General features: G+C 42.6%; 1 protein-coding gene across 8 annotated transcripts in view; it reads left to right on the forward strand.

The window, feature by feature from the left end:
* Nucleotides 1–23,851, forward strand: part of Nsd1 (nuclear receptor binding SET domain protein 1) — a 135,655-nt gene that overhangs the window by 33,115 nt on the left and 78,689 nt on the right. For 7 of the 8 annotated variants that reach the window (XM_004665049.2, XM_045152085.1, XM_045152084.1 and 4 more), the window contains 3 exons: nucleotides 1,205–1,340; nucleotides 11,421–11,593; nucleotides 18,064–20,584. In XM_004665049.2, the coding sequence (XP_004665106.2) occupies nucleotides 1,205–1,340; nucleotides 11,421–11,593; nucleotides 18,064–20,584 (2,830 nt within the window). The remainder of the gene's footprint in view (nucleotides 1–1,204; nucleotides 1,341–11,420; nucleotides 11,594–18,063; nucleotides 20,585–23,851) is intronic. The other variant, XM_045152087.1, reaches the window with a different exon arrangement.

Raw genomic sequence — 23,851 nt, forward strand, 5'->3', positions numbered from 1 at the left:
CCTCCTGAGTGCTGGGATAAAAGGTGTATACCACCATGCCCAGATAATCTTGTAATCTTGTACTTTTATGCTTGGATAAAAGGTGTGTATCACCATGCCCAGATAACCTTTTTTTTTGGTTTTTCAAGGTAGGGTTTCACTCTGATCCAGGCTGACCTGGAATTAACTATGTAGTTTCAGGGTGGCCTTGAACTCTGCAATCCTCCTACTTCTCCCTCCCCGGGGCTGGGATTAAAGACGTGAGCCATGAGACGCCTGGCACCCAGATAATGCTGCATTAAAAAAAAAAAAATTATTTATTTATTTTTGAGGTAGGGTTTTACTCTAGCCCAGGCTGACCTGGAATTCACTATGTAGTCTCACGGCAGCCTCGAACTCTTGGCAATCTTCTTACCTCTGCCTCCCAAATGCTGGGAATTTAGGTGTGTGTTACCACACCCAGCATAACATAACATATATATATATATATATATATATATATTTTTTTTTTTTTTTTTCATTTTTAAGAGTGTGTGTGTGAGAGGGAAAGAGGGAGAGAATTGGCAGGCCAAGGCCTAAGCCACTAAACTTGAATTCCAGGTGCTTGCACTACCTAGTGTGTGTATTCAACCTTGCGCTTGCCTAACCTTTGTGCGTCAGGCTTACGTGGGACCTGGAGAGTTGAACATTGGTTCTCAGGCTTTGCAGGCAAGGGCCTTAACTGATGAGCCATCTCTGTAGCCCTAAAATATATATATTTTTTTGTTTTTGTTTTTGTTTTTTGAGGTAAGGTTTCACTCTAGCCCAGGCTGACCTGGAATTCACTATGGAGTCTCAGGGTGGCCTCGAACTCACAGCGATCCTCCTACCTCTGCCTCCCAAGTGCTGGGATTAAAGGCGTGCGCCACCACGCCCAGCCTAAAATATTTTTATTTGACAAGAGTGGCAGGAGGGAGAAAATGGGAATGCCAGGGTCTCTAGCCAGTGCAAACAAACTCCAGACATATGCACTACCTTGTGCATCTGGTTTTATGTAGGTATTGTGGAATTGAACCTCCGTCCTTGGGGTTTGTAGGCAAGACCTTTAACAACTTAGCCATCCCTACAGCCATAATCTTATATTTTTAAGGCAGTATCTTTTCAGATGTCTAATATGATGATAATACTGTTTCAGAAGGTTTTTGATTGTTACTGATATGTCATGTTTTGTTTGTCTAAACCAAAGTGTCAACCGAAGAAAAAGTCTACACCACTGAAATACGAAGTTGGAGATCTCATTTGGGCAAAATTCAAGAGACGCCCATGGTGGCCCTGCAGGATTTGCTCTGATCCGTTGATTAATACGCACTCAAAAATGAAAGGTAATAATGTGTGATAAAATACACTATGTTATTGTAAATTTGCAGTTGCTTTAATGTACCCCAGTTTTGATTGTTTATAGCAATAATTCATCTTTTCTTTTTTTTTTTTTTTCAAGTTAGGGTGGCAATCTAGCCCAGTCTAATCTGTAACTCACTCTGTAGTCCCAGGCTGGTCTCAAACTCACAGTAATCCTCCTACCTCTGCTTCTCACCTGTTGGGATTAAAGGCGTGTACCTCCATACCTGCCCAATGTTTGTTTATTTGTTTCAAGTAGGGTCTTGCTCTGGCCCAAGCTCACCTGGATTTCACTATGTAGTCTCAGGGTGGCCTCAAACTCACAGGGATCCTCCTACCTCTGCCTCCCTAGTGCTGGGGTTCAATGTGTGTGTTATGCCTGGCTACCACTTGTACATATATATATATTTTTTTTTTTTTTTCAATTTTTTTTTTGAGGTAGGGTCTCACTCTAGGTCAGGCTGACCTGGAATTCACTATGTACTCTCAGGGTGGCTGGCCTCAAACTCATGGTGGTCCTCCTACCTCTGCCTCCCATGTGCTGGGGTTAAAGGCATGTGCCACCACACCTGGCACCACCATTTGTGTTTTGATTTTATCATCCTTCCCTCCTATTATGAATTCAGGTCTTGTAGCGCCAGGCACTGTGAGTTCATTAATATCAAGTCCATTTTGTGACTGGAAGATTGCATTGTAAGCAAGTCTACCCTTCCTTTGGCTTTTACATTGTTTCTGCCAGCTCTTCTGCAGTGGACGCTGAGCCTTGGATAGACTGATAGATGTTTCAGAGCCGAACACTCCACTGTCACTTCTTAGCACTATTGTGACTTGAGCCTCCCTAGTGGTCAAGCCCTCTGAAATGAGAAGCTGCTGTAACTGATAGTGGCTGTAGCATTACTATATGTGTATAAATATTAGAAAAAGTTCTTAGAGGGCATTTTTGTGGGCATAATAAATGCATTTAGCCAGATAACAGCAGGTGTTACTCCCAGCCATAGGCTTTTGACTAGATTTTCAGTACTAACTATATATTTCCTTCTGTGGAGATGGTGTCTTGTCCAATTAGAGAGTGAGTAGTTGGTCTCCTTCATAACACACTTGGAAGTTGGGGCCTGGCTGGCCAAACTTAAGGCTTGCAGGGCCCCTCCACTGTTGAAGACACGGTTCTGCCTTGTAGCCCTGGCTATTCTGGAACTTGTGTTATGGATCAACTGTGCTCTTCCCCGCTTTTAGTACTTTGGAAGATATGTGTTATTTAATTTCTTTATTTTAAAATATTTTTATTGATATATACAAGCAGAGAGAAAGAGAGAATGAGTGTGCCATAGTCTCCTGCCCCTGCTGTTGAACTGAAGGTATTAAATGCTTTGTGCATCTAACTTTCTGCTGGTACTAGGGAACTGAACCGGGAAGGCAGGCTTTAACACTGTCCTATCTTCCCAGCCCGGAAGATTGTATTGTTTATTTGCTTATTTATTTGATTTTGGTTTTTGGAGGTAGGGTCTCACTCTAGCTCAGGCTGACCTGGGATTCACTTTATAATCTCAGAGTGGCCTCAAACTCACAGCAATCCTCTTACCTCTGCCTCCCAAGCTCTGGGATTAAAGGCATTTTTTTTTTTTTTTTGGTGTGTGTGGGGGGGGGGCGGGTAGGTAGGGTCTCACTCTAGCCCAAGCTGACCTGTAATTCACAATATAGTCTCAGGGTTGCCTCGAACTCATGGCCATCCTCCTACCTCTGCCTCCCAAGTGCTGGGATTAAAGGTGTGTGCCACTACTCCTGGTTTGGTTTTTTCCAACTATTATATAATGCAAGACATTAAAGGTGTGCACCACCATGCCCAGCTATAGGTTGTATTATTTTATTTTATTTTATTTATTTTTTTAAAATATTTATTTATTTATTTATTTATTTGAGAGTGACAGACACAGAGAGAAAGACAGATAGAGGGGAAGAGAGAGAATGGGCGCGCCAGGGCTTCCAGCCTCTGCAAACGAACTCCAGATGCATGTGCCCCCTTGTGCATCTGGCTAACGTGGGACCTGGAGAACTGAGCCTCGAACCTGGGTCCTTAGGCTTCACAGGCAAGCACTTAACCACTAAGCCATCTCTCCAGCCCGGTTGTATTATTTTAATGCTGGGGAATGAACTCATAGTATAGAACATGTACTAAAACACTCAGAGTTATACCTTCAACTCTTATTTTGAATATTGAGATCCTTAAAAATATCTTTATATAGTTCATTTAGAGGTAGAGTCTTTTTAAAATATTTTTTGTTTTAATTTTTATTTATTTATTTGAGAGTGACAGAGAGAGAAAGAGGGAGAAAAAGAGAGTGAGAGAGAGGAGGGAGAAAGAGAATGGGCGGTCCAGCCACTACAACGAATTACTCCAGACGTGTGCTCCCCCTTGTGCATTTGGCTAATGTGGGTCCTGGGAAATTGAGCCTCGAACCGGGGTCCTTAGGTTTCACAGGCAAGCGCTTAACCGCTTAGCCATCTCTCCAGCCTTAGAGGTAGAGTCTTGTTGCTAACCCACACTGACTTGGAATTCACTATGTAATCCTAGGGTGGCCCTGAATTCAAAACCATCATTCTACCTCTGTCTCCTGAGTGCTGGGATAAGCAATGGCTTTCAACTTCATTCTTTTTTTTTTTTTGTTTGTTTGTTTAAATTCATGTGCCACTATACCCCGCTTAAAATACACAGTTTATAACCTACCAATTTCACATGTAGAACAGTACAGAAATTTATACAAGTATGCAGAATTACAGGGTTGGAGAGATGGCTTAGCAGTTAAGGCTCTTGCCTGCAAAGCCAAAGGATCTAGGTTCCATTCCCCAGTACCCACATCAAACCAGATAGATGTACAAGTTGGTGCATACGTCTAGAGTTTATTTGCAGTGGCTAGAGGCCCTGGCATGCCCATGTTCTCTCTCTCTCTGTCTGCCTCCCTCTCTTTCTCTCTTAAGTAAATATGAAAAAGATACATTACCAGTCATGGTGGTGCACACCTTATTCATACCACTTGGGATGCAGAGGTAGGAGGATCACCATGAGTTCGAGGCCCCCCTGAGACTATAGAGTGTTTTCTAGGTTGGTCTGGGCTAGAGTGCCTGAGACCTTTCTTGAGAAAACAAAAACCATCCAGGTAGTAACTGGAGATAGAGCTCAGTAGTGCAGTTGCTGGCTTTATATCCTTGGCTCTTGTTTGACCATTTTTAGCTTTACTTTCGATTCTATCCTCATACCTTATCTTCTATGAGCTGTTTGTACATTTAAATTCTAGGAATAGAAAATCCTTCTTTTTGTCCTTCCGTGTATGAATTTTGGTATCTTACTAATGATCTTTATTTTCTATTTAATTTTTTTGAGGAGGTAGTACCTCCCAAGTGCTGGGATTAAAGGCAGTAACCACCATGTCAGGCCCTAATGGTAGGTTTGTTTTTTTTTTCCCCCAAGGTAGGGTCTCACTCTAGCCCAGGCTGATGCAGAATTCACTATGTCATCTCAGGGTGGCCTCAAACTCATGGTGATCCTCCTACTTCTGCCTCCCAGGTGCTGGGATTAGAGGCGGGCGTGAGCCCCCCCACCCTTTTTTTGCATGCTAATTAGGCCCATGCTATTTGTCAAACATCATTTTTTTTGAATACTTATTTTATTATTATTAATTAAACATTTATATCACAAGCTGTCTAATTTTTTTTTTTTTTTTTTTTTTTTGCTTCTTGGATAAGGTGAAATTTGGCACTGGCATGAATATCCACACCATGGATATTTTAACTTATGTACTAGTGGTTTGGTTTTCAAGGTCTCAGGCTAAGAAATAGCCATTAGTCCTCCTTGTGGATAAAAATCCTATAAATCATTAGCTGGTGGATTTACAGAGTAATTGAACCTGTATCTCAAAGATAAAAGATGTGTTTTAAAAATATGTGTGTATATTCTGGGTAAGATGGCGGTGCCAAAACATGCTAAAACAACCTTGGGGGTAATAAACAGAAAAACAACAAAATACACTCTTCTACTAAAAAGTGAAGGCACATAAGGAATTATCAACCTCAGCAGAGAAGCAGGAGGGACCTAGAGCTTCTAGCAAGCAGCCAGAATCAGCTCTCACTGTAGCGCCAGTAACACTGGTCTGCATATCCATCTGGCCCCACACAGAGCCACAGGGGCAGAATCCAGGTGAAAGGATTCTCTCTACTCACATCAGCCTCCTCATAAAGTCAAGGGTCCTTAGGCTTCACAGGCAAGCACTTAACCGCTAAGCCATCTCTTCAGCCCAGGACTTTTGTCATTGCATATGAACTCCAGATGCATGCACCACCTTGTGTATCTGCCTTTATTTGGGTCCTGTAGAATTGAAATTAAGTCCATTGGCTTAGCCAGCAAGCACTATAACTGCTAAACCATCTCTCTAGCCCTTATATTTTTATTTATTTGCAAGTAGAGAGAGAGGAAATGGGCACACCATGGCCTCCTACCACTGCAAAGGAAATCAGATGCATGTCCCACACTTTTTTTAAAAAATTTGTTTATTTGAGAGAGAGAGTGAGAAAGAGAATGGATATACCAGGGCCTCTAGCCATTGCAAACGAACTCCAGATCCAGATTTGTTTTGTTTTTGTTTTTTCGAGATAGAATCCTCAGGTTGATTAGTAATTTGCTATATAGTCCTGGGCTGATCTCACTCACAGTGATCCTCCTATACCTCTGCCTCCTGACTATTTTGTGTCTTAAAAAAGAGCATTTATGCTGGGCGTGGTGGCGCACACCTTTAATCCCAGCACTCGGAGTCCGTGAGTTTGGGGCCACCCTGACACTACATAGTTAATTCCATGTCGGCCTGGACCAGAGTGAGGCCCTACCTCGAAAAACAACAACAACAAAAGAGCATTTGTGAGCAGAAAGAGAGTGTGTGTGCACGCACACAAATATATATGTCCACGTCAGGGCTTCTTGCTGCTGCAAATAAACTCCAGACACTTAATCTTTGTAGTCTTCCTGATAATGTTTATCATTCTGGTCAGTCTAAAGTATTCCTTCAATTTTTTTCTGTAGAACTCACTTAGTTGTCATAAATCTTTAATATTTTATTCATTGAACCCCTGGCTTTCAGGGAAGCGCCTTAACCTCAAGCCATCTCTCCATCCCTGCTCAAAGTTCTTTCAGCTTATAATTTTCATAAAAAGTTTTTCTCCCTCAATTAAAAATTGATAGCTTTATTGGGTATAGTAGTCTTCTTTGGTCTTTGAGGTCTTGAAATACATCAATCTAATCCTTTCTGGCCTTTAAAGTTTCATGGAAAAAGCTGTTGTTATGATGGGCCTGTCTGTATATTTGACTTGTTTCTCTCACAGGTTTCAGTCCTCATTCTTTGTTTTATTTATTATTATTATTATTATTATTTTTTTTTCTTCAAGGTAGGGTTTCACTCTAACCCAGGCTGACCTGGAATTCATTATGTAGTCTCAGGGTGACCTTGAACTCACTGTGATCCTCCTACCTCTGCCTCCCAAGTTGCTGGGATTAAAGGAATGTGCCCCACTACTCCTGGCTTGGTTGTTTTAACTATTATATAATGCAAGACATTTCTTTTCTGACCCTTGTCTGTTTGGTCTTCTATATTGTCCTCTACAATTATAAGTATCTCCTTTCCTAGATTTTCTGCAGTATTGCATTAAAAATATGTTCTTACTCAGCTGGCATGGGCTTCTATGCCCACCATTCATTGCTTTGCTCTTTCATGGCTTTCTATACTTTATTTATTTGCATACAGAAAAAAAGAGAAAAATAAATAAATATGATCGTGCCAGAGGGTTTGTTTTTGTTTGTTTGTTTTTTGTTTTTTGAGGTAGGGTTTCACTCTAGCCCAGGCTGAACTAGAATGCACAATGTAGTCTCAGGGCAGCCTTGAGCTCATAGCAATCCTCCTACCTCTGCCTCCGGAGTGCTGGGATTAAAGGTGTGCACCGCCATGCCCAGAATGACAGAGTTTCTTTATATAACAAACAAATTTCAGAAGTATGTGTCACTTTTTGCATCTGAGTTTGTGTGGGTATTGAGTGACCAAACCTTTGTTATCAGGCTGTGCTATCAAGCACCATACATAGTTCCTTTTCAAGGTAAGGTTTCACTTTACCTAGCTCAATCTAGCCTTGAACTCACAGCAATCCTCGTATGTCTGTCTTTCCAGTGCTGGGATTAAACACATGTGCCACCATGCCCAGCTCAGTTTTTTTTTTTTAATGTATTTTTTATTTTTATTATTTTAGAGAGTATGAGAGAGAGAATTGGCATGCCAGGGCCTCAGCCACTGTTATTGACCTTGAGATGCTTGCACCACCTAGTGTGCATGCATGACCTTGCATTTGCCTCACCTTTGTGTGCCTGGTGGGATTTGGAGTCAAACATTGGTCCTTAGGCTTTGTAGACAAGCATCTTAACTGCTAAGCCATCTCTCCAGCCCTTTAAAAAAAAAATATATGCTTATATTCATATATGTACATTTTTTTTTTCTGGTTGGGCCTGGAAGTCCTACCTCTGCCTTTCAAGTGCTGGGATTAAAGGTGTGTGCCCACACCTGGCTGATTTATTTATGAGAGAGAGAAAGAATGGATGCACCAAGGCCTCTAGCCATTGCAAACGAATTCCAAATGCATGCACCACCTTGTGCATCTGGCTCATGTGGGTACTGAATAATTGAATCTGGCTCCTCAGGCTCCACAAGCTAGCACTTTAATCACTAAGTCATCTCTCCATCACCCCCTCCCCCCAATTTTTTGTTGGTTGGTTGGTTTGTTAAGATAGGGTTTCACTGTAGTTCAAGATGACCTGGAATTCACTATGTAGTTTCAGTGTGGCCTTGAACTCACGACAATCCTCCTAGCTTTACCTCCCGAGTGATCAGCCTACCCCTGCCTCCTGAGTGTTGGGATTAAAGTCATGTGCCACCATGCCCAGCTATGCCCACCCCCCTTTTTTAAATTGATCTTAAAGCTTAATTTTATTTTTGCTTTTTTTTTTTTTGTTTGTTTATATTTAAGGTAGGGTTTCACTCTAGCCCAGGCTGACCTGAAATTTACTGTGGAGTCTCAGGGTGGCCTTGAACTCACAGTGATCCTCCCACCTCTGTCTCCCCAGTGCTAGGATTAAAGGTGTGCACCACCACGCCTGGCAAAGCTTGATTTTATTTTTATTTATTTATTTAAATTTTTTTATTTTTTGGCTTTTCAAGGTAGGGTCTCATTCTGGCCCAAGCTAACCTGGAATTCACTATGGAGTCTCAGGGTGGCCTCAACTCATGACAATCGTCCTAGCTCTACCTCCTGAGTGCTGGCATAAAGCCACCATGCCAGGCTTTATTTATTTATTTAACAGAGAAAGAGGGAGAGAGAGAGAGAAAATGGGTGCACTAGGGCCTCCAGCCACTGCAAATGAACTCTAAACACATGTGCCCCCTTGTGCATCTGTCTAACATGGGTCCTGGGGAATCAAACCTGAGTCTTTTGGCTTTGCAGGCAGAGGCCTTAACTGCTAAACCATCTCCCCAGTCCACCCTCCTCCCCCGTTTTTTTTTTTTTTATTTGAGAGCGACAGACACAGAGAGAAAGACAGATAGAGGGAGAGAGAGAGAGTGGGTGAGCCAGGGCTTCCAGCCTCTGCAAACGAACTCCAGACCGCGTGCGCTCCCTTGTGCATCTGGCTAACGTGGGACCTGGGGAAACTTGCCTCGAACCGGGGTCCTTAGGCTTCATAGGCAAGCGCTTAACTGCTAAGCCATCTCTCCAGCCCACCTCCCCCGTTTTTTGAGTTGGGGTCTTGCCCAAGTTAGGCTGACCTGGGATTCACTATGCTGTTTCAGGGTGGCTTCGAAATCACAGCGCTTCAACCTTGGCCACCCCTGTGCTGGGATTAAAGGTGTCCATTTGACCACACCCCGGCACATTCCTTTTTGCTTTGGGGTGGGGGGCAAGGTAGGGTTCACTCTAGCCCTGGCTGGCCTGGAATTTACTATGTAGTCCCATGGTGGCCTTGAACTCTCAGTGATCCTCCTATTTTTGCCTCCCTAAAGGTGTGCCCTACCACGCCTTGCATTCCTTTATTCTTTCATTTATTTATTTATTTTCTGTAAAACCCAATGTGTGACCTGAGTTTGGATCATTCTGTTTCCTTTAGAGCAGGTCATTTGTGGTTGTGAGGAATCTGTGCAAAGCATGTAGCATATTGGATTTATGTATCTGTTGTGTAAATGTTAATGTACTGTATAACTTCACTGTTGTAATATTTCTTCCCCCACATATTTTTTTTTTTAATTTTTTTTTGTTCATTTTTTATTTATTTATTTGAGAGCGACAGACACAGAGAGAAAGACAGATAGAGGGAGAGAGAGAGAATGGGCGCGCCAGGGCCTCCAGCCACTGCAAACGAACTCCAGACGCGTGCGCCCGCTTGTGCATCTGGCTAACGTGGGACCTGGGGAACGGAGCCTCGAACTGGGGTCCTTAGGCTTCACAGGCAAGCGCTTAACCGCTAAGCCATCTCTCCAGCCCTTCCCCCACATATTTTATGTGTCTTTTCTAAGCTGTAGTAGAATTGTGATAGGGTCTTCGTGATAGCCCACCTTTGCCTTGGATTTCATGTCTAACAAAATTACCTTAAACTCCTGATCCTCCTCCCTCCACCTAAAATAAGATTTTCTATATCCCAGGCTGACCTCAAACTCTGCATCCTCCTCCTTTATCCTTAGGGTTTGGATGACCAGCATGTGCCTTCATAACTGGCTACCATAATGTATGTTAGTTTGTCTGTTTAATTCTTTCTTATTTTCTTTCCTCTCCTTCCCGTTCCCTACCTCCCTTTCTTCTTTGATGTTTTGTGTTGTTTCTGATGCAGGGTCTCACTCTATCTTGGGCTGACCTGGAAATCACTCTGTAGCCGCAGGCTGGTCTCAAACTCAGAGGTTCTCCTACCTCAGTTTCCGGAGTGCCGGGCTCTTTATTATTTTCTATTATTTTGTTGGTTTTGCTGAAACTTATTATACATTCTCTTACATCTTGTGAAATTGTGGCTATTTGGTATCATAAATGAATGATGAAAATACGCTCAGTTGGCTGCTCTTTGTTATGTGGCTAGTAATCCTTTACCAATATGTATTTTTTTTTACTGGGAATGGAACCTTGGGTCTCATACAAAGTAGGCAAGTGGTATGCCACTGAGCCCTTTATTTTGGGGGATATATGTATATATATATATACCTCACAACATGTTTTTTTTAAAACTTCATTTAATTATTTGCAAGCAGACAGATATAGATGGGAAAGAGTCAGAATGGGTGTGCCAGGGCCTCTGCAATGAACTCCAGATGCATGTGCCACTTTGTGCATCTTGCTTTTCATGGGTAGTGGGGGAATTGAACATGAGTTGCTATGATTTGCATCGAAGTGCCTTAACTGTGGAGCCATCTCTATCCCCTAGAAACATTTTCTTATCATAAATTATTTAAAAATTTCCCTGCTATGTAACTTAGTTTAGATTGTACAGTTCTGTGAGCACTTTAGTATAGTAATTGTAATTAGGCTTTGGCAACAGAAAAGGCTATTATCTTGATGAGCCCAGGCTGACCTGGAATTTACTGTGTAGTCTCAATGTGGCCTTGAACTCATGGTGATCCTTCTACCTCTGCCTCCTGAGTTCCAGGATTAAAGTTGTGCGCCACTATGTCTGGCTTTTTTTTGTTTTATTCAAGGTAGGGTCTCACTGTAGCCCAGGCTGGGATTAAAGGTGTGCACCACCACGCCAACTTGTTTCTTAAAATTTTTTATTTTATTTATTTATTTCCAAGCACAGAGAGAGAGAGAGAATGGACACACTAGAGCCTCCAGCTACTGCAAATGAACCCCAGACACTTGAGCCACTTTGTACACCTCGCTTTACATAGGTAGTCTGATTGGAACCAGGGTCATTAGACTTTGTAGACAAGCACCTCAACCACTCAGCCATCTATCCAGCCACAGGAAATCATCCTTTTGAAGTAATGTCAGTTTTTTTCTCTATCTAGTTGCAAACAGGAGGCCCTATCGAGAGTACTACGTGGAGGCTTTTGGAGACCCTTCTGAAAAGGCCTGGGTGGCTGGAAAAGCAATCGTCATGTTTGAAGGCAGGCACCAATTTGAAGAACTACCTGTCCTTAGGAAAAGAGGGAAGCAAAAAGAAAAAGGATACAGGCATAAGGTAAAAATAGCACTCCAAAAAGGGCCTCTCTCGATTATCTTTTTGTGGGTCAGCAGAGAGAAGCAGCAGCAGCACAATTTTGAAATATAAGCTATTTAATTTGTCTGTGGGATAACTGAGGAAGTAGCTAGAAATCAGGGTGTTTTGCAGGGGTAAAATGCAGCAAGCTTTTTTGTCTGATTCCAGCTGGAGCTGAGCTGGAAACTCTAAGCTGGAGCTCACTCTGTTTCCCCTGGCAGAACTCTAAATGAGATCACGATGATTCCCCTACCTCGGTCTTCCAAGTGCTGGGCTAAGGATGTGTGCAACCACATCTGGCTTACAGCTAGTTTTCATACCTCTTACACTGGTTTTTTTGTCTAGTTTTGTTTTGTTTTCGAGATAGGGTCTCACTTGAGTCCAGGCTCACTCTGCCATCACAGGCTGGCAATAAACTAACAGCGCTTCCCTTCCCTTTGCCTCCTTGAGGATTATAGGCTTGTGCCACCATACCTGGCTTATGAATTTTAATTTATTTTGCTTGATATTTTCTGTTGTAGGTTTTTAAAAAATTATTTATTTGAGAGAGGGAAAGAGGCACATAGTGATAAAGGTCATGTCTCAAGCACTGTTGTAGATTTTTTCCCTCCAAGGTAGGGTCTCACTCTAGCTCAGGCTGACTTGAAATTCACTATGTAGTCTGCGGGTGGCCTTGAACTCAAGGCGATCCTCCTATCTCTGTCTCCTGAGTGCTGGGATTAGAGGCATGTACTACCATGCCCGGCAATTCTTTTAAATATATGTCTCATTTACTTATTTGCAAGGAGCAAATGAGCGAGAGAGAGAGAGAATAATTGAGTATGTGTACACCTGGGCCTCTAGCCACTGCAAACAAACACCAGATGCATGCACTACCCTGTGTATCTGGTTTTACCTGGATATTGGGGAATCAAACCTGGGTTGTTTCACATTTCAGGCAAGGATTTTAGCCACTGTGTCTCAGCCCTGTTGTAGGTTTTAAATTTGTTTTGGCTTTTTTTGCATGTGTATGTGCACACATATAAAAAAGTTGGATGTAGGGCTGGAGAGATAGATGGCTTAGTGGTTAAGCACTTGCCTGTGTGTGGAGCCTGAGGGCCTGAGTTTGAGGCTCAACTCCCCAGAACCTACATTAGCCAGATGCACAAGGGGGCGCACGCCTCTGGAGTTTGTTTGCAGTGGCTGGAAGCTCTGGTGCTCCCATTCTCTCTCTCTCTCTATCTGACTCTTTCTCTCTCTGTCTGTTCCTCTCAAATAGATAGAAATAAATTAAAAAAAAAAAGTTGGATGTATAACAAAGTGACCCATTTGTTTGGAGTCAGTTGCAATGACAGGAGGTCCTGGTGTGGCCATATTTTCTCTCTAGTAAATAAATAATGAAAAAATATGCATAGAGATGTTATTAATCTGTGCCCTTTCTCTTTTTTTTCCCTCCTTTACTTTCCCCCCTCTTCTATCTCTTTCTTTCCTCTACTCCCCTTTCCCTTCCTTACCTGTCTTCTCCCCTCTTTCTCTTCTCTGTCTCTCTTTTGATGTAGGGTCTCACTCTAGCCCAGGCTGACCTGGAATTCAGTCTCAGTCTGGCCTCAAACTCACAGCGATCCTCCTGCCTCTGCCTCCCCAGTGCTGGGATTGATAAAGGCGTGCTCCACTGCACCCAGCTAATACTCTTACAGTCAATTTGTTTGGTTTGGGTTTTCAAGGTAGGGTCTTCCCTGTAGCTCAGGGTGACTTGGAATTCACTATGTAGTCTCAGGCTGGCCTTAAACTCAAAGGGATCCCCCTCCCTCTACCTCCCCAGTACTGGGATTAAAGGTATGTGCTACCTCTTGGCTGTAAAGCCTAAAGACCAGGGTTTGATTCCCTTGTACATATATAAAGCCAGATTCACAATGTCCACATGAATCTGGAGTTTGTTTGCAGTGACTAGAGGTCCTGGTATGCCCATCCTCTCTCTCTTTCTCTCAGTCTTCAGTCTCTCTCAAATAAATAAATATTTTTAAAAAAAAAAAAGAAAAAAAAAAAGGTATGTGCTACCCGTTCCAGCATTTTCTGGGGTGGTTTTGAGGTTGGGTCTCCCTTTATCTCAGCCTGACCTGAATTCACTATGTAGTCTCTGGCTGGCCTCCAGCTGGTTTCCTGCCTCTGTCTCCTGAGTGCTGGAGTTAAAAGCTTATGCCTCCACTCCAGGTTGTTTTGCTTTTTAAATTACTGATTTGCAAGAGAGAAAGAGATTTGGCATTCCAGGGCCTCTGCTAGACACAAATGCCAGACACATTCATGTGGCTTTACATATTACTGGGGAATTGTACCTGGACCAGCAGATTTTGCAAGCAAGTGTTTTTAATCCCTGATAGTTATCCCAGCCAGTTTTTTTCTCTTTGTCTTTTTGTTTTGTTTTTGGTTTTTGTTTTCAAGATTGGATTTTAATATTTTGTCCCAGCTGACCTTTAACTTCTGGGCTTATATGGTCTTTCTGTTTCAGCCTTCTGAGTAGCTGGGTATATAGGCATGCATTACCTTACCTACTACCTTCTCCAGTATATTCTGTAAAAAAATCATTCCTATAGTCAGGTACGATGACATTCAACTTTTGGGTAGTGGGCCAGGAAGATATTGCATGTTTGAGGCTTGCCTGGTCTAGATAGTGAGACTCTCAAGTAACAAATTTACAGAAGCAAACAAAAAGGAGTACTTAGGTAGATGTTTTTACTCTCTTTTAGACTTTAAAAAATATATACATTTTTGCCAGGAGTGGTGGTGCACGCCTTTAATCCCAGCACTCGGGAGGCCGAGGAAGGAGGATCACCATGAATTCGAGGCCACCCTGTGGACTACATAGTGAGTTCCAGGTCAGCCTGGGCCAGAGTGAGACCCTATCTCGAAAAACCAAAAATAAAATAAAATAAAATAAAATAAAATAATAAAATATATATATATATATATATATATTTAGAGTTTTGAAGGTAAAGTTTTCATTGTAGTTCAGGGTGACCTGGAATTTACTATGTAGTCTCAGTGTGGACTTGAACTCATGGTGAGCCTCCCATCTCTGCCTCCTGAGTGCTGAGATTAAAGGCATGTGCCATCATTCCCAGTTAGTATTTTTTTATTTTTATTTTAAAAGTTTTTCAGTTTATCTTATTTTGTTGTATTTATTTAAGAGAGAAAGAGGCATGGGGGAGGGAGAATGGGTGTGCCAGTACCTCTAGCCCTTGCAAATGAACTCCATGTGCATGCACCCCCTTGTATATCTGGCTTACATAAGTACTGGGGAATCGAACTTCAGTCCTTTGTCCTTGCCAATAAGGGCCTTAACTGCTAAGCCATCTCTTCAGCCTTTGACTTTTTTCTTTTAAATAGTAGTTTGAATAATTTGATGTTAGTATGAGAGTCTGCCCTTATTTATTTATTTATTTATTTATGAGGTAGGTCCTCACTCAAACCCAGGCTGACCTGAAATTCACTATCTAGTCTCAGAGTGCCTTCAAACTCATGGTGATCCTTTTACCTCTGCTTCCCAAGTGCTGGGATTAAAGGCATGCACCACCACACTCAGTGAGTCTGCCATTTGTAAATTCTAAGACTTCAAGTCTAAAACTAATGTAGAAATATGTGTTTTGCAGACCTCTTCTAAGAGTTTTTTTTTTTTTTTTTTTTTGGTTTTTCGAGGTAGGGTCTCACTCTAGCCCAGGCTGACCTGGAATTCACTATGGAGTCTCAGGGTGGCCTCGAACTCTTGGTGATCCTCCTACCTCTGCCTCCCGAGTGCTGGGATTAAAGGCGTGAGCCACCACACCCGGCCACATTCAAATTCTTAATGCTAACAACTCTGCATAAACTGTTTTTAGAACACTAATTCAATGACATATTTTATACTTCTAAACCTTAAAAGAGCTGAGCGTGGTGGTGCATGCCTTTAATCCCAGCACTCGGGAGGCAGAGGTAGGAGGATCACCAAGAGTTCGAGGCCACCCTGAGACTCCATAGTGAATTCCAGGTCAGCCTGGGCTAGAATGAGACCCTGCCTCGAAAAAAAAAATTTTTTTTTGAATGCATCCTTTGTAAAATAATCTTTGTGGTGTGGAGTCATCAGAGTTTTGAGTGTTGTCTGTGTATATGTGCAATGTGGCATGTGTGTGAGAAGGTGGTATGTGCACATTACATGTACTAGGCATCCCCATATGTCTTTAGATCCTCATGCCTATAAAAGAAGTGCTTTTAACCACTGAGCCATCTTCAACCCAGGTGTGTGTGTATTTGAGAAAAAGACCCTGCCTAGTGCCCTTACTTGTTGTATGCTTTGTAGAGCATTGTGAGCATTAAAATAGTTTTGAATAGTTATTTGTAGGTAGAACTTTGACAAGTGCATATTTATAATGCCAAAGAAGGAAAGGTCCAGAAAATAAGGCTTACTGCATACTCTTATTGACCTCATGCCTTGAAGTATTCAGAAAATACCACATATATTTTGTATAACTCCGTGTGTCTTTGATTTGGTTACCTTCTGATACATGTGTGTATGTGGGTCTATACACACACACACACACACACACACACACAATCTTTTGCCTTCATTTTTATTCGGTTGAACATGTGTAGTTCTGTTTACTTCCCTTATTCTGGAAGAAAGTGAGTCTTTAATCTAAGGCCTAAAGGGATAAGCACAGAGAATCTACCTCCCCCCCTTTTTCCCCTTCTTTTTCTTATCCCTTTCTTTAGAAATGTTGTATTCTCAGTTTTTAGTCTGCTATAGTCCGCTCTTTTGCATGTAAATGCCAGGGGGTAAACAGTTTATGAGCCAGTTTGAGTAGTGTGGTAACTTCTGGTAGGTCAACCCAGTTGCCAACTACTTGGGTAATTCCAGAAGAAACCGTTGAAGAGCCAGGCATGGTGATGTATGCATTGATCCCAGCACTTGAGAGACTGAAATATTAGCACTATAGGTTGAGGACAGCTCATTTGTCTCAGGTCTTTGAATAGGTGCATACAATAAAAGTTAGGAAAGCTGCTGTTGAGAGGTGCTTCTTCTTCTTCTCTCCCCCTTCACCCAAGGCAAGGACTCACTCTAGCCCAGACCGATGCTGAACTCACTCTGTAGTCCCCTGCTAGCCTAGAACCCATGCTTCGGTGTGTGCTGCCATGGCTGCCGCCTTTATTTTCTTCTTCTTCTTCTTTTTTCTTTTCTTTGAGCTAGGGTCTCACTCTAACTTAGGCTGACCTGGATGGAATTTATTATGTAGTCTCAGGGTGACCTGAACTCAATGATATTCTCCTACCTCTGCCCGCTAAGTGCTGGGATTAAAGTTGAATGCCACCATGCCCGGCCATACCTAGCCTTTTTCTTTTTTTTTTTTTTTTTTTTGGTTTTTCGAGATCGGCTTTCATTCTAGCTCAGGCTGACATGGAATTTACTATGTAATCTCAGTGTGTCCTTTTATTTATTTAGGAGAGAGAATGGGCAGGTCAGGGCAGGCCCTTCAGCCACTGCAAATAAATTCCAGATACTTGCATCTCCTTGTACATCTGGCTTACATGGGTACTAGGGAATCATACTTGTGTCCTTAGGCTTTCCTGACAAGCATCTTAACTCCTATGCCTTCACTCTACCCCTCATGCCTGGCTTTTTTTTTTTTTTTTCCCAAGTTAGGGTCTCACTGTAGCTCAGGCTGACCTGGAATTCACTATGTAGTCTCGGGGTGGCCTTTAACTCATGGTGATCCTCCTACCTCTGCCTCCAGAGTGCTGGGATTAAAGGCGTATGCCACCATGCCTGGCGGCTTTTTTTTTTTTAATTTTTATTTATTATTTATTTGACAGAGAAAGCAGAGAGAGAGAGAGAGAATGGGTGCACCAGGGCCTCCAGCCACTGCAAATCAACTCCAGACACATGCACCCCCTTGTGCATCTGTCTAACATGGGTCCTGGGGAATTGAACCTGGATCCTTTGGCTTTGCAGGCACATGCCTTAACTGTTAAGCTATCCCTCTAGCCCCTTTTTTTTTGTTGTTTTTTTGAGGTAGGGTCTCACTCTGGTCCAGGCTGACCTGGAATTAACTATGTAGTCTCAGGGTGGCCTTGAACTCATGGTGATCCTCCTACCTCTGCCTCCCAAGTGCTGGGATTAAAGATGTGAGCCACCATGCCCGGCGGCTTTTCTTTTTTTAAAGTTTATTTATTTGTTTATTTTTATTTGAGAGAGAGAGAGACAGAGAGAAGGAGAGAGAGATTGGGCACGCCAGGACCTCCAGCCAATGCAAATGAATAACAGATGCATGTGACCCCTTGTGCATCTGGCTTATGTGGGTTCCGGGGAATCAAACCAAGGTCCTTTGACTTTGCAGGCAAATGTCTTAACAGCTAAGCCATCTCTCCAGTCCATGCCTGGCTTTTTGATTGGTGCTTATTATCTTCCTGTTCTCTTATTTTTCTTTTTCTTCTTTAATTTTAAGGTTCCTCAGAAAATTTTGAGTAAATGGGAAGCCAGTGTTGGCCTTGCTGAACAGTATGATGTTCCCAAAGAATCCAAGAATCAAAAATGTTCCATCAAGTTGGACAGTGAGGAGGATATGCCATTTGAGGACTGTACAAACGATCCTGAGTCAGAACCTGACCTGTTGCTTAATGGCTGCTTGAAATCTTTGGCTTTTGATTGTGAACATTCTGCAGATGAAAAGGAAAAGCCTTGTGCTAAATCTCGAGCTAGAAAGAGCTCTGATAATCCCAAAAGGACTAGTGTGAACAAAGGTCTTATGCCATTTGAAGTACATAAAGAGGAACGGAGGGGAAAGATTCCAGAGAACCTTGACCTGAACTTTATCTCTGGAGATGTCCCTGAGAAACAGGCTTCTAATGAACTTTCTAGAATAGCAAACAGCCTCACAGGATCCAGTACTGCTGCAGGAAGTTTCCTTTTTCCTTCTCATGGACAAAACATTGCAAAGACGGAATTTGAGACTTCAAATTGTGATTCTTTATTGGGCTTATCTGATGCTGCTTTGATCTCTAAGTGTTCTGGGGAGAAAAAGAAACGCCAGCCAAGCCTACTATGTGGTTCAAAAATGCAGCTCTGCTATATTGGAGGTGATGATGAGGAAAAGCGAAGTGATTCTGTTAGTGTTTGTACCACGTCTGATGATGGAAGCAGTGATCTGGATCCTATAGAACATAGCTCAGAGTCTGATGGCAGTGTCCTTGAAATTACAGATACTTTTGATAGAACAGAGAGTATGCTATCCATGCATAAAAATGAAACAATGAAGTATTCTAGGTATCCTGCCACAAACACTAGGGTTAAAGAAAAAGAGAAGACTGTCATTACTAATTCACATACAGACCACTCAATGGATTCTCCTAAGACAGTTGAGCCCAGAACTGCTGAGATGTCTCAGGTTAATCTCTCTGATGTTAAAGTTTGTACTCCTTCACCCAAACCCCAATCAGAATTTAGGAATGATGGTCTCTCTTCAAAAGTCAACACAGAATCAGGTATTTCTAGTGAAAACTCACTAATAAAGGATGGGACTACAAATCAAGCTCTTTTATCTTTGAAAAGCAAGCAGGCCAAGTTCAGAAGTATAAAGTGCAAACATAAAGAAAACCCTGTTGTGGCAGAACCTGTTACAAATGAGGGCCGCAGTTTGCAATGTTACTCTTCTGATACCAAAGGCTCTCATTTGGACAGCATTTCCAAAAGTGGGAAAGTAGATGGGCTAAAACTACTGAACAATATGCATGAGAAAACCAGGGATTCAAGTGACATAGAAACTGCAGTGGTGAAACATGTTTTGTCAGAATTGAAAGAACTCTCCTACAGGTCTTTAAGTGAGGATGTTGGTGATTCTGGATCGTCAAAACCATCAAAACCATTACTATTTCCCTCTAGTCAGAATCATATTCCTATTGAACCAGATTACAAATTTAGTACATTGCTAATGATGCTGAAAGACATGCATGATAATAAGACAAAGGAGCAGCGCTTGATGACTCCTCAAAATCTGGTCTCTTACCGGAGTCCTGATCGAGGAGATTGCTCTACCAGTAGTCCTGTGGGGACATCCAAGGTTTTGGTTTTAGGAGGTTCCACCCATAATTCAGAAAAAAATGGAGATGGCACTCAGGACTTGGTCAGGCCTAGCCCTAGAGGGGGCGACTCTACATTGTCTGGGGAACTGTCTTCTTCCCTATGTGCTTTAACTTCCGATAGAAGAGACCTCCCTGCTTTGGGAAAAAATCGGTTAAACTGCATTACTAGGCGCAACTTTGGCAGAGCAAAGCTGTCATCCAAATTGAGAGATGTGGTTTCAGCACCCATGGCAAAGAATACTATGAACCCAAAAGCCTTAAGGACAGAGCGCAAAAGAAAACTGAACCGTCTTCCAGCTGTGCCTCTTGAGGCAACACTGCCTAGCGACAAAGACAGTGGAGGGTCAGGGAATGGCCCATCAAGGGGTGGAGCAGAAGACCCTAGTAAAGAGGAGCCCCTTCAATTAAAGAGTCATTTAACAAGGGAAGACACCCAAATTTCTGATAACAATGTTAAAATTCTTGACAAAGAATCTTTTGAGAAAGAAAAGGGTCCAGGGCGGGGGTCTGAAATGAACAGTGGGAATGATGAACTCAATGGTATAAGTCGCGTGGTGCCTAAAAAGCGATGGCAGCGATTAAACCAAAAGCGCTCTAAACCTGGAAAGCGCACTAACAGATATAGGGAAAAAGAAAACTCTGAGGGTGCCTTTGGGGTCTTGCTTCCTGCTGATACTATACCGAAAGCAAGGGATGATTACCCAGAGCATAGAACTGCTCCTACAAGCATACTAGAGGACTCACCAGCAGATGCGAATCATGCAACCCACTCAGATTCAGTTGATCCAGGGTTAAATGTTTGTGATAAATCTAGTGCCAGTGTGGAAAATATGGAAAAGGAGCCAGCAATTCCTAGTTTGACACCACAGGGCAAACTCCCTGAACCAGGTAAGGATTTCTGATTGTGGCAGAAATGGAATAAAGAAATTGCCAACAATGTTCTCTGAGGATCACAGTTGTGTTTGAGGTCTCCCTGAGACTACATAATGAATTCTAGGTCAGCTTGGGCTACAGCAAGACCCTATGTTGGAAAAAACCAAAGCCTTTTTGGCTTTATGAAATTTGAAGATCACATTTCAGTATATTTTCAGAAATTCTTTTATGTTTATTTATAAGCAGAGAGGGAGAAAGAAGAGAAAGAATGGGCCCATTCCAGCAGCTGCAAATGAACTCTACACATCTGCCACTTTATGCATCTATCTGGCTGTATGTGGGTACAGAGGAACAGAACCTAGGCAGGCAGGCCTCACTAGCAAGCAGCTTTTAACTGCGGAGTCATCTCCCCAGCCCGAGTTTTGTTGTTGTTGAATTCACTGTATTCTCAGGGTGGCCTCCGGCTCACCATGATCCTCTTTATAGCCTCCTGAGTGCTAGGTTTAAACACGAGTGCCACTACACCCAGCTCTCAGAAAGTTTTTTTTTTTTTTTTTTTTTTTTTGAGGGAGGGTCTCGCTGCAGCCCAGACTTACCTGGAATTCACTATTCTCAGCGTTGTCTCGAACTCATGGTGATCCTCCTACATCTGCCTCCCGAGTGCTGGCATTAATGGTGTGCGCCACCACGCCTGGCTCTAAGCATTTTTTGTTGTTAATTTAGGTTTTACTTTTTTTTTCAGTTGTATGGGGGTGGGGTATGTGGCGTGTCATGTATATTGTATGCACGTGTGCATTTGCAACTACGTGACCCCTGTGCGCATGCGTGCAGAGGTCAGAGGAGAACTCCCGGTGTCTTCCTCTTTTTGCCCATCCCCCTAATTCCTTGAACTGAGTCTCTCAACCTAGTGGTGCTGTTTTTCCGCCATTTTCGGTCAGCAAGTCCCAGCAATTTTTCGATCTGGTCAAAGCTTTATGACTTGTTTTATGGCCAGGCATGGTGCGCACACTTTTAATCCCAGCACTGAAGACTGATGTCGGAGGATCGTTGCGCCTTGAGGTCAGCCTTGGATTACATAGTGAATTCGAGGTCAACCTGGGCTAGAGATAGACGCTACCAAAAAACAACAACAAACAAACAAACAAGATTGGTTTATATATTTGGGAGTTCTTCGAGATTGCATATGATTTTTTTTGTTTTAAGGTAAGTCTCATGTGTTGTGCAAGATTCAGAATGTCCTAGAAGGTGTTGCCTTCAAGGGATCCTAGTGAGTTCCGGTCTTAGAGATGTGCCCTACAATACCTTCCTTCCCTTTCCCCTTCCCTTTATCTTTCTTTGTTCTTTATATTCACTTATTTAGAGAGAGCTGGGGGAATGAATGGGTGCGCCAGGTCCTCCAGCCACTGTGAAGGAACCCCAGATGCGTGCGCCACGTTGTGCATCTGGCTTTTGTGGGTACTAGGTAATTGAACCTGGGTCCTTAGGTTTCACAGGCAAGCAGCTCAACCTCTAAGCCATCTTTCCAGCATTTCTCAGACAAACAAAATTGTCTTTGTGCTGCATTATAGGATATTAACTTTAGGGGAGAATCACACAGTCCAGAGGGTCACTTGTCTTTTATTAGGCTCAAATAGTGGTAATTAATGAAATTAAAGCTCGTCTCAGGGAAGGCATATCTATATACCGTCAAGGTGGTAGGCAACAGGGAGGCAACTGCTTATGGAGTTTAAGGAGAGTACAACTGGGGATTCTTTCCAACAGCTAGTCAAGATTACATTTGATAGTATGGACATCTCTAAAGAGAAGACAAGGAGGAGTTAAAAGTTAGGGTTGACAGCCCTGTGTGGTGGGGAGATAGAAGAGTTATAGCCTACATGTCAGCCTTGTTAAAAAGGACAGTACAGGGGCTGGCTTAGCGGTTAAGGCACTTGCCTGCAAAGCCAAAGGACCTGAGTTCGATTCCCCAGGATCCATGTACAGCCAGATGCATATGGTGGCACATGTGTCAGGGGTTTGTTTGCAATAGCCTGGCTTGCTCATTCTGTCTCTCTCTCTCCCTCAAATAAATTAAAAATAATTTTTTTTAAAGGACAGTACAGTAGGAAATATATGAAGATATAGAAGATTAATGAAATATATATGTTTATTTATTTACTAGAGAGAGAATGAATTTGGGTGCACCAGGTGCTGTAGCCGCTGTAAAGCTGCAGACATGTGCCACCATGTGCATCTGGCTCATGTATGCTCATTGGAATTGAATCTGGGTCTTTAGGCTTTGCATGTAAGCACTTTAACTGCTAAACCATCTCTGTAGCCCTAAAATATTTTATTTATTTGCATGCAGAGAGTGACAGAGTAAGTGTGTCAGGGCCTTTAGCCACTGCAAACTCCAATGCATCTGACTTTATATGGGGTACTGGGGAATTGACCTTTGGTTGTTGGCCTTTGAAGGCAAGTGCCTTAACTGCTGCCCCCTTTCTTATTTATTTATTTATTTATTTATTTTTGAGGAAGGGACTTGCTCTAGCCCAGGCTGACCTGTAATTCACTATGTAGTCTCAGGCTGGCCTCAAACTCATGGCAATCCATCTACCTCTGCCTCGCAAGTGCTGGGATTATAGGCGTGAACCACCACACCTAGCTCTCGTGAGTGGTGGGATTATAGGCGTGTCCCCCCATGCCCGGCTAACTTAATTTGTTTGGAAGCAGATATATCTGTATGTATCTATCTGCAGAGAGAATGGGTATGCAGGGCCTCTGGCCCCTATGAATGAACTCCACATGCATGTCCCACCTTGTGCATTTGGCTTACATGGGTACTGGAGAATCAAACCTGGGTCATTAGGCCAGTGTCTTAACTGAGGAGTCATCTCCCTAACCCCCTCCATTCTTTTTTTTTTTTTGAGGTAGGATCTTATTCTAGCCTGGGCTGACCTGGAACTCACTATGTAGTTGCAGGGTGGTCTTGAGCTCATGGTGATCCTTCTACCTCCACCTCCCAAGCACTGGGATTAAAGGTGGGTGCCACCACGCCTGGCCTTTCTTCTTGTTTTGAGCTAGGTTCTTTGTATGTTGCCCAGTTGGCTCTGAATCAATCATCGCTCAATCAATCCTGTTTATCTCACCCCCTCCTTAGTTGGACCTCCACGTGACACCACTGTATCTGATTGCTATTGTGATTAAAGTGATTCTGTAGTTTGCTTTGGATACTGTGGATATCTTGACAGACTTCTTAATTTTTTTCTGTCAATGAATAAATGGTAGCTTTCTGTTTTAATCTTT

Source organism: Jaculus jaculus, chromosome 6 (genome assembly GCF_020740685.1).
Source record: "Jaculus jaculus isolate mJacJac1 chromosome 6, mJacJac1.mat.Y.cur, whole genome shotgun sequence".
In the NCBI taxonomy this organism is placed as follows: domain Eukaryota; kingdom Metazoa; phylum Chordata; class Mammalia; order Rodentia; family Dipodidae; genus Jaculus; species Jaculus jaculus.